Source organism: Apodemus sylvaticus, chromosome 5 (assembly GCF_947179515.1).
Source record: "Apodemus sylvaticus chromosome 5, mApoSyl1.1, whole genome shotgun sequence".
Classification (NCBI taxonomy): domain Eukaryota; kingdom Metazoa; phylum Chordata; class Mammalia; order Rodentia; family Muridae; genus Apodemus; species Apodemus sylvaticus.
This window is the reverse complement of record NC_067476.1, coordinates 142,758,150-142,775,433: the sequence shown is the minus strand read 5'-3', so window position 1 is coordinate 142,775,433 and position 17,284 is coordinate 142,758,150. Positions and strand designations below refer to the sequence as shown.

Here is a 17,284-nt window from a genome sequence, read left to right as displayed (position 1 = left end):
TTCAATAAAAAACCATTTTGCAACAGCAGCCTCAGTTATCCGGCTGAATAATTTTCTGTGTTTTGTAAGAAAATTTAGGAATGAGAAAGGTTTCTGATCAGAAGCTGTCAGATCTCATTGGCAACACTCTGTCTGGCACCACCGCCTGCCAATGAGACGGTGACCATGGCTATGGCAGAGAGGAAGGAGCAGCAGACCATCAAATGAACGAGCCACGGAGAGAGCTGAATGCACCCTGCATACACACAGGGACGCCGTGGGAAGAACTAGGACCTCCCATACCTCACCACACACAAGGTAGAGTCAAACTCAGAGCAAGCTTTCCTATAGGAAGCCAGGTCTATACAGGTTATTGGCATTTCTATCAGACAATAAGCAATTGGAAAGCGCAGGTAAAGATGCTGCCCAAGAAATTTGAACAACACCTATGGCCAGACTGGTGCACACTTCCTGTCTCCCATATGAGCCTCAATCAGGTTGCCGGTTCCAGGTATTCAACAGAAGAATACACAAGATGCTTTGAAAGCAGATGTATAAAATACATGTATGAAATATTCTATGGCAGGAAGGCTAAACAGGTTTGGAGGACTCAGGCAGTCCTAATTTGGGGAGAAGAAATTAGTTATGGTCCTTGCTGTAAAAAGTCTGTCTTCAAGTCAACTACTGTGCAGTTATCAGTCACATTAACCAGATATTTCCTTCTTCATTTTCTTGAATCTTTCACTTATGGTCTCATTTAGTTTGTAAATATGATCACAAGAAAAATCATCCTAAATCCTCATAAATATGAAGTTAAATAAATAATGCTACAGGCATATTATGAATTAATATGGAGCAATTTAGGAGACTAAGGTGTGTGGACAGACAGGAGCTATCACCGCCCCGCCTGCACAGCTAACCTAGTAGAGTTCTTCCTCACAGCACTAGTGAGTACAGACAGCAGAGAACTGCCGAGCGTGCTGGAGGCTGAGGACACTGTGGCTTTCAATAGAGTCCCAAGGGACATGCTGGAAGCCTCTACTTATGATAAAGACAAAGAATTTAACTTTATCAAATGGTCTCTCCACAGCAAAAACAAAGTTTTTTTTTTATTACTTTAAAAAAATATTACTTTAAATGATGTGTATGTGTCTGAGTGTGGCTACTATGTACACATGTGTACAGGTGTCCTCGGAAGACAGAGCTATCAGACCCTAAGCGCTGGAGTTATAGGCAGTTGTGAACTGTCTGATGTGGACTCTGAGAACTGAACTCGGGTCTTCTGGAAGAGCAGCAGGCACTCTTAAACTCCTGAGTCATCTCTCCAGCCTTATCTTTTACTTTTTCTTAGTAACCAGAAGCTATTGATGATAGACAGACTTCTCCAAGAAGGACTGAACTGAGAGGATGGGCAAAGACTCATATTCACTATTATTTTTCTGTATTTTGAGAAAAAAAAAAAGCACACCCCCATATATATATTTAATTCCTGTTTTTAAAATTCCAGGATAATCTGGACGATGTGAGACATATGCATATACAGTCTTCTGTTGTTCTTCTTCTAAGGTGAGGTTTCTCTCTGTATCCCTGGAACTTGCTCTGTAAACCAGGCTGTCCTTTAACTCAAGTTCCACCTGCCTCTGCCTCCAGAGTCCTGATCAAAGGCATATGCCACCACTATCCAGCATATACAGTCTTTATATACATTATTTTTAAATTTGAAATTAAAAACCAATTCTCAAAATTTTGATATATTTTTCCTCCTCTTCCTACTCCTCCTGCATCCTCACTACCTCCCCATTCACCTAACTTTGTGATGTTTCTCTCTCAAAACAGGCAAAAACAGACAAAACAAAAAGATTTAAAAATGGGAGGGAGGCTTGTAGGGAGGAGAGGAGCTGACAAGGGTGGGAGGGGACTAAGAAAGGGTGAGGGGCAAGGGTAGTAAGAATGCACTATGATCATATATGAAGTTGTTGAAGAATATACTTAATATTCAAAGTAATCCTTTTTTACTCTCAGTAGACAGAGACAGACAAATAGATAAGAATCAGACAAGGCTCTTTCAGAGTATCCTAAACATAGCAATAAGAAAGTCATTAAGTTTCTTAACCATGAACAGATATAGCCATCAAAGCCTGCTCCTCAAGATTCCACTGAATGTTTGTTCTGAAGGTAGCCACCTCATGCATTCCCAGACTATGCAGACACAAGGAATTTGTACAGGGTAAACTGTAGTGAACCTGTGTAATCTGGGTTTGCTTTCCTAATTTTAAAGGCTGCCAAATGGCAAACTCTGCTGCACAGAAACACTGCAGGGTTGTTAGCGAATAGACAGAACAGCTTAAAACAAACCCTTTGCTCCTAAAAAATAAAATCTCACAACAAACGGACTTCTGGAAACACTCCTAAGAAAAGCATTCTATGCCACTTGTACAGGAAAATGTGCAACAAAAACTGTAAGTTTTGCAGGTTTGTTTTGAGACTCTGTAGGGTTCCAGTTGGTTAACTCTTCCTTCAAAGCAGTGCTGTGGGGTTGGTCTTAAACAGGAAAGGGGCCGTGTGCCACTGTAATACAGGGGCCTGATTCACACAGGAGCAAACCATCCCTCTCTTGCTTGTACTGTATCCTATATACATATACCCCCAAAATGTTTAAACACCAGGAAACATGGTCTTTCTGCTGAGAGTAACTACTCCCCATTTGGCTTATTACTGTCAAAAATGATGGTGCATTAGAGGCAATTAATACTAATGAAAGCTTCCCAAACCCTGTTTCCCCTGACAGCCAGCCCAGGGTCAATCGGTACTATTACAGGTTTGCACACGAACCACTGCTAATGCACTCTGACCAGTGTTGGCATCTCTAAGGGGGAGCAAACAGGGCTTACTGACCGGCTCTGAGGCTCTAAATGTGACCATTACATAGTACAGCTGTCTGTACAGCAAGAATCAAAACACATGCACATGTACACATACACAAATGGACATACACCGAGCTCCAATGAGATAAAGTGGAAGAGAAATGTTTTTTTCTGCTTATCCATCCTTGGAAAGGGGCAGGACAATAAATAGTCTCAGTCAGGGTTGACAGTTGCACGAACAGCTCTTAGACAATTCTGCTATTTTGTGCTTAGTTTCTCTAACAACTACAAAAACTCTTGGACAAACAACAGACTTGACATTTCAAGAAGTCAAGTGTTATAGTAACCCACAGGGTACCACTGGATCATAGACAAAATAGATTAATGGAATTGAATTTTGGGTCCAAAAATGAACCCTTAAATTTATGGCCAATCAAGTTCTGACAATGTCAAGAAAATTCAATGAGCAAAGAATGGTCCGTCTCAAATAGCACTTGAGCAGGGCGGTGGTGGCGCACGCCTTTAATCCCAGCACTTGGGAGGCAGAAGAAGGCGGATTTCTGAGTTTGAGGCCAGCCAGGTCTACAGAGTGAGTCCCAGGACAGCCAGGGCTATACAGAGAAACCCTGTCTTGAAAAACAAAAAAAAACAAACAAAACAAAACAAATAGTGAACAACTTCTCCACGCCCAGAGGAGAGAGGTCAGGGACACACAAAAGCATTTCAAATCATATCAGAGATCTCAGGTGAAGAGCTTTTGAAAATATAAACTCTTATTAAAAAGCATCTCTATGACTTTGGTTTAGAAAATGCTTTCTTGGGGCTGGTGAGACGGCTCAGCGGGTAATAGCACTGGCTGCTCTTCCGAAGGTCCTGAGTTCAAATCCCAGCAACCACATGGTGGCTCACAACCATCCATAATGGGATCTGACACCCTCTTCTGGTGTGTCTGAAGACAGCTTCAGTGTACTTACATATAATAATAAATAAATAAATCTTTTGGCCAGAGCGAGTGGGGCCAGAGCAAGCGGAAGTCCTTGAGTTCAGTTCCCAGCAACCACATGATGGCTCGCAACCATCTTTACAACTACAGTGTACTCATATACATAAAATAAATAAATAAATCCTTAAAAAATGCTTTCTTATATAATATTTAAATCACAAGTGACGAAAGAAAACAGATAAATTAAATTAAAATATTTTGTGTTTAAAAAGACAGTATTAAGAAAAACTGAAGACCATTTAAAAAGTGGGAGAGAATTTCTGTAAATCATTTATCTGAAAAGGAAATTATAGCCAAAGATCTATAAAGAACTCTTCTAAGCCAAATGTTTAAAAGAGAAGCATACGGAAGTGGAGGGATGTGGGGTGGGCTGGAGCCGGCGCAGCGAGAACCTGGGTTTGATTATCAGCACCCACATGGCCCAGCCGGCCACCCCTGGCTCCAGTTTCTGGGGATCCAGTGCCCTCCTCTGGCCTCTGTGGGCACCAGGCACATTTGGTGCACTTAGATACATGCAGGCAAAACACTCATACAGAAAAATAAATCTTAAATTTATTTAAAATAAATAAACATGTTTTTTAGTCAGCCCCAGAAATGAATAAAGTACTTAAATATGGTAAAACGTGAACAATTCTAAAAGTACTGCATGCACTAAATGAGAAAAATTCCTGAGGCAGAAATTAACATACTGTGTGATTCCCAATCATATAAGCATCTTGAAGAAGCAAAGCACAGAGAAAGTAGATTTGTAGATGCTGGGGCTGGGAACAGGAAAGACGGGGGAGTGGCTGCTAAGAGTCTGCTTTTTAGGACGATCAAAGTATTCTAGAACAGACAGCAGTGTTTAGAGGCAATTCTAAACACACACCAAGAATGTCTAAGTACATACTTCTGAAGAGTAAATTTCATGGGATTATAAGTTATATTTCAATAAAGTCACAGAGAAGGAGGAAGGAAGGAAGGAAGAGGGAGGGAGGGAGAGAGGGAGAGAGAGGAGAGAGGAGAGAGGAGAGAGGAGAGAGGAGAGAGGAGAGAGGAGAGAGGAGAGAGGAGAGAGGAGAGAGGAGAGAGGAGAGAGGAGAGAGGATAGAGGAGGGAGGAGAGAGGAGAGAGGAGAGAATGTCCCCCCTTTGGAGATTACTACATTGCAGCCTGTTCTAAACACTCTAGGATGTGGAAAAAGATTCCTCTAAGTAGTCTACTACTACTAGAAACTCACCACTGACTGATCAAAGTTTGGCTTCTAGCTAGAGGAAGTTCCTAGCCTAAAGAAAAAGCAACACATGTAGAAGACAGTGGTGATACAATGTGCTCAGTGCAGTTAGCAAGAAGGTCTGGGAACTAGAACAAGAATGAATTCAAGTATCCTGAAGCTGTCAGAGGAAACCTCTGAGAGCTGCCAGAAGAAAGCACTGGAGGAATTTCCCCGGGAGAAACTATAAGAAATGTTTAAAAAAGAATCTAAGTCTATTTATTTGTGTGTGTGAGTGTAGGTGTGCATGCCTCCGCAGATGTGGGGGCCAGAGGACAATCTGTGGGAACTGACTTTCTCCTTTCTGTCCCTCATCACTTTGTCAAAACCCTGGCATGGAGGGACAGGTCTGTAACACTGGCACTGTGTGTGTGTGTGTGTGTGTATGTGTGTGTGTGTGTGTGTGTGTGTGTGTGTCCCTGTTCCCCCATTCAGTGGCAAGCTCCAGATTCAATGACAGATTGTCTTAAATGACAGAGGAGTGGAGAGTGATAAAGACATCTAATGTGCACCTCTGGTCTCTACACACATATATAACATGTGAGCATACTTGCATAAAGTGTACATGTATGCATGCGGCAAACACAGCCTTAAAAAACAAAACAAACAGCCGGGCGTGGTGGCACATGCCTGTAATCCCAGCACTTGGGAGGCAGAGGCAGGTGGATTTCTGAGTTCGAGGCCAGCCTGGTCTACAGAGTGAGTTCCAGGACAGCAAGGACTATACAGAGAAACCCTGTCTCGAAAAAACAAAAAACAAAAAAACAAACAAACAAACAAAAACAAACAAACAAAAAACAACCCAACAATAACAAGAAGAAATACCACCCCCACAATCTAGAAAAAAAGCCTCAAAACTTGTGTACATCAAGAATCCATAAAATAATACTGAGAAGAAACCTAAAGTTTAGAACTATGCTCAGTGTCTAGAACATATGCTACTCCTGAAAGCCAGTAAGAAGAAAGCTCAGAAACCAGCCATGGACACACAATTCATAGAGAGGAAACCTAAGCCACCCAGTAACCACAAGAACAGCACTCAGCCTCACAACAAACTAAAGAAACGCACAACAGGGATTACTCTAGACCACAGACCGTAAACACCAATAATGCCAACACTGGGAAGAATACAGAGCAACTGGCAGTGTCTAATAAATCCAAGGGGCCCTGGAAGACATTAGAGCAGGCTGTGCAGTAGTTGGTCAATGACTAGGAACAAACAAGAAGGGAGGGAACAAAAGCCTGAATTTCGAGTGAGCGAGCGAGCTAGCGAGGAGCCGAGCAATGCCACCAAAGACACCGTAAAAAGGGCGTTTGTTTCCAAGGCGCAGGAGAGAAGGACGGGGTCCAAGGAAAACAAGGTCTCGATAACATATTATGCTGCAAGCAAATAAGGTCTCTTAAAGGAAACCACAATAAAATAATCTGAAATTTAAAGGTTCAAGATACACAATAAATTAATTCCTACCCAAACTATGTACTAGTTAGTGGATCAGGTCAGCTGTCTGTGTCCAAAAGGTCAGACCTGAGGCAATGCCTGGAGTTTCAGAAAACATCTTCCTTTCTGCTAAACTTCAAAATAAGTGTCTACCCAGTAAGTAGGTCCTGCTTTTGAAAAGGTCAAACCTAGCTGCCTATCCTTTTTACTTAAAGAGAATGTCAAGGGTGTCTAGCTGACGATATCTTCAAAGGTAAAATTAGGATGGTGGGAGGACCAAAGTCAGTGACTTTAAGAACATGGCATTCGGTCAGGTATATACCCACACCACACCACAAGCTCATTAGGAAACTACACTGTAAAAATAAATGGAGGAGAAGGGCAGCTTATGTTTCTTACAGTAGTAGATGGAACGGAATGAAAGAGAAAAGTCTACACAGAGTGCAGCCCTTGCTTAAAATCCCAGAACAAAGGGACCGAGGCAGGAGGTCACTTTAGCCTGGCCACATGCTGGAGGCTCTGACCTTGGTCATTTAAGATATATTAATGTGGCAGTAAGGGGTAGCAAAGCACTTACCTCTACAGTGTCTGCAATGTAACGGCTGTCCCCTTCAACTCTGACAGAGAAGTCATAGTAGCCACTGGAAAGTTTAACATTCTTGAAGTTTAGCTCAAAAACATCCCTGTTGGGAGTGAGGGCAAAATTAGCAAGAACTCCAGAGAAGTCCCCAGTGTATCACACTGGCTATAAGAACATCCTCCTCACAGTCTAATTTCCCATTCCCTTTCGCCTCTCTTTTTTGTTTTATGGATTTGGTTTTTCCAAGACAGGGTTTCTCTGTGTAGCCCTGGCTGTCCTGGAACTCACTCTGTAGACCAGGCTGGTCTTGAACTCAGAAATCCGCCTGCCTCTGCCTCCCAGAGTGCTAGGATTACAGGCGTGCGCCACCACCGCCCGGCTCCCTGTCACCTCTCTGTACCACTCCACAGTCTCCTGCTCAGCCACAAATTAGTGTGGAAAACAGAAACTATCCAGGATGTACAGAGTTCTGTTTCCTCTCTGGTCCTCAGAGCCCCGCCCCTGCAGCGCCTTCCCGGGAGGTGGTGTACTACAGGCAGGTCTGCAGGCTGACTCCAGTCACTTTCTGTTGCTGTCCATTTTCTGGGTGGTGGGGATGGAATCCCAGGCCCAGGGTATGCTGTACACACTTTACCACTGAGCCTCTGCCTCATCATGTGTAAAACCAGTCAACGAAATACCGCCACGTGTCCAAAGATGCTGGTGTGGAGGAGGACAGTTGTGGGTAATTTTTTTAATATTCCATCTATGTTTTTTAATTTACAAAAGGTTGTTTATTTTATTTTACAAATTAATAATCCTCAATTTTAAACAAAGTGGAGAGCTCCTATAATCATCAGAAAGATTCCAGTGACTTTTAGAGACAAGTTTACCTAGTCATTTGATGTCTATAGCAGGGAAACCTTTACACTATGGAAAAAAATACATTTTTCCAACATTCCAACCTCCATATGGCAGTAATTCATTGATACTAAATAAGGTTTTATATAGAAACCAAAGTCTTAAATTTTAAAAAATATACATAGCAAGAATAATCATTAAAATTATTTGAGACAAATATTTACTCCCATGGGGCAATTGTTAATGATACAGTTACAGACTCTAATTCAGTTTTAAAATGTACCTATGGGGCTAAAGAAGTGACTTGGTGATTAAGAGTACTTTCTGCTCTTGCAGAGGACCTGGGTTCAATTCCCAGGACCCATATGATGGTTTACAAGCATCTATGACTCCAGTTTTAGGTGATCTGAAGCCCTCTTCTGACGTCTATGAATACCAAACACGCATGTAGTACACATACAAACATGTAAGCAAAACACATATACACATAGAATAAAGTCTAAAAAGAACTTAATTAAAATGTATTTATATTCATAGCTAAAAGACTGACAAAAAGCACTATAAAATATGGGCATAAAACATGTGAGATAAAAGTTATCTCAGTAGTAGAATTATGAAGGATTTATGCTTTCTGACTTTTCTATAATGTAGTACTCATATATCAGACAAAAGTATTATTAACTATGGAGAAGAATACTACTTGGTGCCACAGGGCTGGGTGAGCAGAGCATGCCTGAGATGGCCCCAGACACCCAGAGGACCTGGGTACCATTAACATGAGCAAATCTAGCCGGGTGGTGGTGGCGCACGCCTGTAATCCCAGCACTCTGGGAGGCAGAGGCAGGTGGATTTCTGAGTTCGAGGCCAGCCTGGTCTACAGAGTGAGTTCCAGGACAGTCAGGGCTATACAGAGAAACCCTGTCTCGACAAAAAACCAAATCAAAAAAAAAAAAAAAAAAAAAAAAAAAAAAAAAAAAACCATGAGCAGATCAGTGTGGAGAGATGGAAGAGAAAGGGAAGCAGATACACAAAGAAAAGAAGAAAAACTGGTGAAGAAGAATCTAACAGGGAGATGCCACCTAAGGCCATGGTGAGGTCCTGGCCTGTGCTCTCATGGACTTGGGTTCATGGCCCCACAGCAGACGGGGACTATTACCACTAAGGGTCATGCAGATGTCCCTAGTCTGGGCTGCCAACCTGGGGCCAAGTTGATATCTGAGGGCAGTGCAGTGCTAGCCCCCTCCCTCACTTGGGCAGTACAGGATACCTGGCCCTGATGGTGTGAGCATGGGAGAGCTATCAGGCTGACTAACTCAGCTACCACCTAGGCCCAGATCCAAGGCTTTGAGTTGGCCCAGCCCAACATCCACCCCATCTATGAACTGCTGGAGTATGAGAAGGGGCTGGTCCTGCAGATCCAAAGCTGAAGGAATGACACAGGCAACAACAGGGTATCCTACAGGGGTCCCAGTGAGGGTCCAGTGCTGATAGCATAGCAGAAAGAAGCCAGAGGCTTCCAACCAGACCAAAGACTCACTGCCATGAACATTAGCAAGAAAAGATGTTTGGGCAAAAGAGTATGTTGTGGTGGCACACCACAGCTTCCACAGTGAGGTTTTTAGTTTGTTCATTTGTTTTATTTTATGGAGAGGGTGCTAGGGCAGAGGGTGGATAGAGATAGGGAGATGAATGGGAGTCAGAAGCTTGACGTGAAATTAACAAAAGAATCAATAAAAAGTTAAAATATTAAATTTAAAAGTAGGTACACAAAGACAAGACAGAGCCCACTAGAGAGACAAGGGCAGAACTAGTAAGGGCCATTTATCTTTCTGATACTCTCCTTTAAGATTTACCACATTAGGCAGATGTGGTTTATGACTTGGGTAAGTATTCCCATGACTCTGTTACTCTGGTTGCAAGTTAACTCTCCAAAGCACAAAGCTGGTGCCCTGTACAGATCTTCACGTCCTAGACTTACCCCACGAGTGAAAAGGGCATCTTCTGCAGGACAGTAGCTCTGGAAGCCACGGACTTAGCATGCTCCAGCTTAACTGCAGCTTGTGCCAGAGGCTGAGACAAAACATTGCTGACTTGCAACTAGAAAGTCAAAACAACAAAACACAAATGAATATAACAAAGGCCACGTGAGTGGAAATTCGGACTCTACAGGAAGCCAGCTCTGCACAACAAGCACCTTTCTTCTAGAATGTGCACTGATGTAGGCCCACTGCCTACCAGAGACCAAAGATGAGGACAGAATAGATGACAGAATGCCACAGCTAGGAATGAGTCTAGAGATGACCCTGCCCAACCATCTCAGGAGGAATCTAGAGAACAGAGTGTGCGTATGAGTGTGGTTGTCCCCAGTCCTTTATTTTCACAGTACAGGACCTGTATGTTCCAGGCAAGAGCCTATCACTAAGCTACATTCCAAGTCACTAAGTAGCCCAGGTTGGCCCTGAAACATCACTCCATGGTGTATGCAAACTATGAACTTGGGATCCTCCTACCCGAGCTTCCAAGATTACAGACCCGCCTCACTAGCTGTAGTTCCATTTTACTTAACAGTGCCTTGCTATGTGACCCAGGCTGCTCTGGGGCATGCTTATTCCTTCCTAAGCCTGACAAATGATGAGGTAACAGCTGTGTATCACTATACCCAGAATAGTGTTCCCTGAGTTTGAACCCTTGTCCCATCAACTCTACTATAGTATCTTAAAACACACCCCCCCTCCAAAGGAAGGAGGATCAGGGTTTAATTTATTTACTGGGCTTCTGCCTGTATGCCTGCCTATGTGTATGTATGTATGCATGTGCACATACCTATGTGCATATATTTGGAGGCCTTAGCAGGAACTGGTCCTGCATTGTTTTCCATATTATTCCCTTGAGACAGGGTCTCACTTTGACCTAGATCTTGCCATTTTTCAGCTAGCAAGCCTCAGTGACTGTCTCCCTAGCTGCTCCCCATAGCTGGTACTTGGGTTACTGGTGCATACAATCACACCTGACTTTGAACCAGAGGCCCACTATGTAGTGCTGGCTGTCCTGGAACTCTCTCTGTAGACAAGGCTGGCCTTGAACTCAGAGATTTGCCTGTCTCTGCCTTCCAAGCGCTGGGATTATAGGTATGTACCAGCATCATCTGGCAACACCTGGCTTTTTACTCAGGTGTTGGCATCTGAACTCAGATCTTCCTGCTTGCCAGTTGTGGACAGTCCTAGTCTTGTGTTTTGATGCTAATTCCTCTTTCCCTGGAGGAGCTGCGGATGAGGAATGAATTGTAGACAGGTGACTTCTTGAGAACCTTCTCCCTACCTTTTAACTTGTAAAATAAAGGCTAGAGCTGGTGGTTGTGAGCTGCCAGGTGGGTGCTGGAAAATAAACTCCAATCCTCTGCAAGAGCAGCAATGCTCTTAACTCCTGAGCCGTCTTTCCAGCCACACTTCTTTATAAAAGCATGTATGCATATTTATTGGTATATCCTCATGGGGGCTACAACTGGCTCTATACCACATCTCAAAGTGTTGCCCTGGAAATAGCATGAGAACCACAGGTGCGTCATACCCGAAGGATAGCCTGTTCTTGAGTGTCAGAAGCAGAGCCCTCAGGCACAACAACCACTGGTATGTGGTAGCGATTTTGGGACAATGCAGCAGCAGCAGAGGCCACACTGAAGGCTTCTGAGAGGGACTCAAAGTTCTTCTTGCTGAAGATTGTATTCATGAGCTGGATGACCTGATCCTGAGAGCAAAGGGGAACAAGGCTCAGAACCTGTGCAGGAGTTAGAGGACCTCCCCACCCCCACACCAGTCCTTGTGTCAGTATATTCAACATTAATCCAAAGGAGGAATTAAAGGGAATAAATCCTGCATTTAAACTAAAATTTGAGCTTGACGGTTTTTAATATAACCTTGTATTATAAACAGAAATTCATCCATTTATTTGTTAATCCTATACTGACTGGTTAATATACAAATCCAAACTACCCCAGGTAACTACTGAGATATGAAAGCAGAGGCTAAAATTCATGTAACAGTAACTATCCGCTAAACCACAACTGCTTTACAAGCACTACCTCAAATCACCACAGCCTCCACAGAGTGACAGCTGTCAGTGCTCTCTAAATAAGGAAACTGAGGCTTACGCATGCTAAGTTATAACACAGAAGGGAGAGAAGGACAAGGAAAGGCAAGAAAAATTTGTTTGTCCCAGAATTCTGCCACAAAAGTTCTGTTCTTCCCTAATTACCAAAATCCTCCCAGCTAGACCATCTTTCTCCCTGACCTCTCTCTAAGCAATGCACTGTGCTAAGTCTGCATTCACAGGGCACATTTCATGGCCAAAGTGTGTACTAGAAAGAAACTAAAATTACGCTCTCCACTAAGAACCCAGAGGCTGCATAAAGGAGAAAAAAGAAAAGCAATTTTAAAACAAGTGGACCTAAAAGGCATGATTACAATTCTGGAGGCTGTTTGCTCAGGAGGAAACATTTTCTACTTCAATCAGTTTTGTTTTTTAAAATCTACCATCTAACAAAAGAGCTCCATTCTTCCTGACAGCGTTATTCACAGTCAACATGAAATAATTTTCTGTAATTGTACCAATTACATTTTTCCATCAGTAGGCTGTTGACATGTTAAAATGGGTGACTATTCACCAGAATTGTTATGTCAAAAGCAGTGATAGCAAAATTACTCTAGCCAAATACCTGGTTAGTAACAGCTTGGGAATAAAACAAGAAAAAGTTTAAGTTGTATATGTAGCGTCAGCAGTCCATCTGTCTCAAAGGATATAGAAAAGCCTCAAATGATTTACACCAGAAGACCCTGCAGCCCTCAGTGTTCACGCTGATTTATACCAGAAGACCTGCAGCCCTCAGTGTTCACGCCAACAGACATGAAAACAGTACCTGATATCTCTAGTACTCCCACACTTAGGAAGAAGAGATGGACACAATAAGAATGCAAAGATATGAACAAAGCATTAGAAAATTAATTCTAGCTACCCAAGAGGGATGGTACTTACTGGTTATATAAAAATTTGCATAATGCATTAAAATAATGTAAGACTTAGTTTTAAATTCAAATTGTTCCTCTAAAACTTTAAGTAACAAAACTTGTACTTTAAATACTTGAGACCAAAAGTTGGTAATCTCACACACAGAGGAAAGAGAGGTTTTATTTAAAAATATATATCACACATACTCTAACTAAAATCATTCAGTTTATCAAGCTCTTAAAAATAAGCAGGCAGGGCTGGTGAGAAGGCTCAGCGGTTAAGAGCACTGACTGTTCTTCCGAAGGTCCTGAGTTCAAATCCCAGCAACCACATGGTAGCTCACAACCATCCGTAATGAGATCTGATGCCCTCTTCTGGTGTGTCTGAAGACAGCTACAGTGTACGTACATATAATAAACAAACAAACAAATAAATAAATCTTTAAAAAAAATAAGCAGGCAAACAAAAAAAACCCACACAATTTTTAGCAGTATCTGAAAAACACACATGCTTCTCATGGAAACAGCATGAAGAACTTTGTCTACCAGATAAGATTGTCTAAATCAGCTGCTAACGAGGATGAACGGAATGAGGGAAGAGAGGCAATTCTGAGTCTGGGACACTTCATGCAAGAAGAAATGGAAAAGCATACAAGAGATAGGCAGGGAGTACTGTCAGGAGGAGAGCAAACCAGGGTGACACACTTGACTCTGCCCCTACTAATGATATGCAAGGGCTTCACATAAACAGGTGTGACAATTTATTTACATGCCTGTCACACTGAGTGACATGCCTTCTTAGTACTAATACCTTCCTATTTCTCATTCTTTAAAACCTAATCTAAGTCATGAATAACTACACTGAGGGGTGATCTGGACATCTTTCTCTGGAGACAGCTATTCTTGGCAAATGAACTTAGCAATGCCTTTGAGTTCCATGCTTTGACAACTGTTAGACACGCACCTCCTTCATGGACGGTTCAGTCCCCACGTGGTCCATGAGCTTGTAGGTAGCAGCAACAAACAACGCTGTGAGTTCCAGTCCTTCCTCAAACTGGAGATACACACCCCCTAGTTCATCCAGACGAGCAACAAGGTCCTGTCACAAAAAACAGAGACATGTTGGAACACAGAAATCATAGAAATGAGATACAAAAAGCACCATGACCCCAGAAAGCTGGCCTTTCTGAATAGTCTCACTGAGCCTCTAGAACACCTAAGTTACTTAGTATTTTCTACAAACATAAATAAATAAAAAGTACTTGGGCAGGCTGGCAGAGTCTCTGGCTACTTTGGCAGCATGCCTCCCCTATCCCCTGCATGCCTGTCAAACCCTAAGGCGCGGGCGGCCCTTCTCATTCTCCTCAGCCCACAGCTCTGCCCAGGGACAGAATGAAGCAGCTACTGTGCCAGTGAAGCACACATCAACAACACCGCCAGAACGGCCTGCCATCACTGGCTATACAGCTCTTGAGGGTGGCCCAAGGAACAGAATATTTTGGATATGAGACTGAGCAATAGTAAAAACCAGAGAGCCAGGAATGGTAGCCCACACCCAAAATCCTAGCACTCAGGAAGTAAGGCAGGAAGATGCCAACTTTAAGACTAATAAGTGTTACATAAAGAGACTGTCTCAACCCTAAAATACCCACCAACAATGGCCACTCAACAGGCAGATAGTTAATATATGCAGGCTCTTTTAACCTTGCAGACTCCCACAACCAGCCAACAGGAAACTGAAGCTCAGAGCATCAAATACCTTACCATCAATTACAAAGCAGTAACTGGCAGAGAGAAGCATTCGAGTTTTAGATTTATTGGCTCCATAACCTGTGGCCAATATTAGTCTAACAAATATTCCCTAGGATATATTGCTTGACTACAAAGAACAAAAACATATTGGACTCCATAGCTATGAATGTAAAGATACACAACTGGCTGTAAGAAACCAGCTGTGTCCCCTTGCAAGAAAAGACAGGAGCTCAGAGACTCCTTTGGAGAAACAGCTTCATACCTCAATCTCCTCTACAATGTTCCTCAGGTCAGCCTGCTGCGATAGGTGGGATGCTGTCTGCAGAGCCTGGACCGTTCTGGAAGGTAAAGAATAGAACACTGAGACTAAGATTTAGTGCCTAGGAAGGCACTCTCCTGTTTTGTAACTGTACTATGCTAGCCTGAAACTGCTTCTCAGTCCTGTCTTATTTGAGACTAAAGAAATACGTTTGTAACTTGTTGGGCAGACGTTGGATCAACCTTTCTAAAACTGAAGCATAGAAGGAAAAGATCTGGTGCTTAAGTTACCACCTGTGCTGCCAGCATCCTGATACAAGATATACAAATGACACTGCCTCAGGCATGCAGGACAGACAAAGCACAGATTCAGTCTTAACCTAGTCTTTGTTTCTTCTAATATTTATTTAGTATTCTCTGTATGAGAATACATGTATAATATATACTTAATTCTTATGAACAATGACTTTATACTACCTACATGTATCAGTATTTACTCAGTTTTTAAAACTTCATTATTTTATTTTTGCAGGTGGCCTCAAACTTGCTGATGATGACCTTAAAGTCCTAGCCCCCCTGCCTGTACTTCCTGAGTGTTGGGATCACAGGTGGATGCTACATACCTGTTTTATGTAGTACCGGGAATTAAACCCAGGACCTCAAGCATGCTGTGAAAGCATTCTATCCCTCCGGCATTACCAACTAAGCTGTATAACAAGCCCCTTAATTTCAAATTTCAAAATACATTGCATTCAGTGGTACTTACTGTAGTCACAGTGTCCAGCCACCATCTCTGTTTATGTACAGAACATTTCTATGAGTTCCAAATAAAGTCCTAGAGCATTAATTAAGCAGTTCCTCTCCGTGGCATCTACCTCAGCCCTGTGCCAGCAACACAACTCTACATACCCTTGCATGTTCTGGCACTGAGCATCGGTTTCTGGCTCTCGGGTATACAGAGCGAGCGCTCTGCCCCAGGATACAGCCCCTAATATGTGACCTTTTATTTTTGGCTTGAGACTCATCTCTACTCTGGCACTTCTTTCTTTGTTTTTTACTCACATATTTTTATTAAGAGGATATTCTAGGGGCTAAAGAGACAGTTCAATGGTTAAGAGCACTGACTGCTCTTCCAGAGGTCCTGAGTTCAATTCCCAGTAACCACATGGTGGCTTATAACTATCTGTAATGGGATCTGATGCCTTCTTCTGGTGTACATCAACAGCGACAGTGTACTTACAACATACATAAAATAAAATTTTAAGAAGAGGAGGAGGGAAAAAATAAATTTTTTTTTAAAAAAAGTATATTCTATAAGTAAAACATTTTGTTGAGTATGTTGGTACACATCCCAACCCTCGGGAGGCAGAGGCAAGTAGATGTCTGTGAGTTCAAGGCCAGCCTGGGCTAGATGGCAAGGTCCAAGACAGCTAGGACTATATAGAGACTCTGTCTCAAAAAAACAAAAACAAAACACACACACACAAATAAACCAAAAACAAACAAACAAACAAAACCCCAAAAGTTGTCCTCTGACTTCCATGTGTGTCATGAGGCACATTCCTCCCTGCCCCACACATGCACACCAAGAAAACTTTTTAAGGTGGATGTGATACCAGTCGGAGGTGGCACACGCCTTTAATCCCAGCACTTGGGAGGCAGAGGCAGCTGGATTTCTGAGTTCAAGGCCAGCCTGGTCTACAGAGTGAGTTCCAGGACAGCCAGGGCTATACAGAGAAACCCTGTCTCGAAAAACCACACAATAAAAAAAAAAAAAAGGTGGTTTGTGATTACACACATGCACATGTCATTTTTTTAATTAGTTTTTTTTCTGCATGCACATCATCTGGACAGAGAACATAACCAGTTCTTTAGGTAAAAGGAGGGCGGCTGAGGCCCCCTGGTGGTCACACGGTCTGCAGCTTCAGCGCTGTAATTTTTAAGAGATGCCTGAACCCCCTGTGTTTTGAAGTGTCAGGCAATGAAGAGCAAGAATCTGTCTTCTTGTGTCAAGATCATAACAGTTTAGATGATTGTTTCCTAACATGGAAAGCTAATTCTATTAAGATGACGAGTTAGAAAACAGAAGGAGTCACAACGCAAGGAGAGAAGGCCCCTGAGCACTCAGCCACTCCTACAGGACTTTTCGGTTTGGTTTCTATGGTACTGGGCGTGGTGCTCCAGCCTCCACTGTCTGTGGGATGGTGGGCTTACTCTGGCTCAGCCCTTGCCCTCTGCCTGAACAGCTTATGAAGAGATATGCCTGTGTGAGTCCCAAAAGGCCAAGGACCAGACCTTGCTGCCTTAGTTCAAGTGCC

General features: G+C 42.7%; 1 protein-coding gene across 2 annotated transcripts in view; it reads right to left on the bottom strand.

Annotated features, from left to right (window-relative positions):
- Positions 1 to 17,284, bottom strand: part of Rpn2 (ribophorin II) — a 46,706-nt gene that overhangs the window by 17,300 nt on the left and 12,122 nt on the right. For both annotated transcript variants that reach the window (XM_052184128.1, XM_052184129.1), the window contains exons 5-9: positions 14,971 to 15,046; positions 13,921 to 14,055; positions 11,524 to 11,700; positions 9,935 to 10,053; positions 7,114 to 7,219 (exon numbers count right to left, since the gene is read on the bottom strand). In XM_052184128.1, coding sequence (XP_052040088.1) covers positions 7,114 to 7,219; positions 9,935 to 10,053; positions 11,524 to 11,700; positions 13,921 to 14,055; positions 14,971 to 15,046 — 613 coding nt within the window. The remainder of the gene's footprint in view (positions 1 to 7,113; positions 7,220 to 9,934; positions 10,054 to 11,523; positions 11,701 to 13,920; positions 14,056 to 14,970; positions 15,047 to 17,284) is intronic.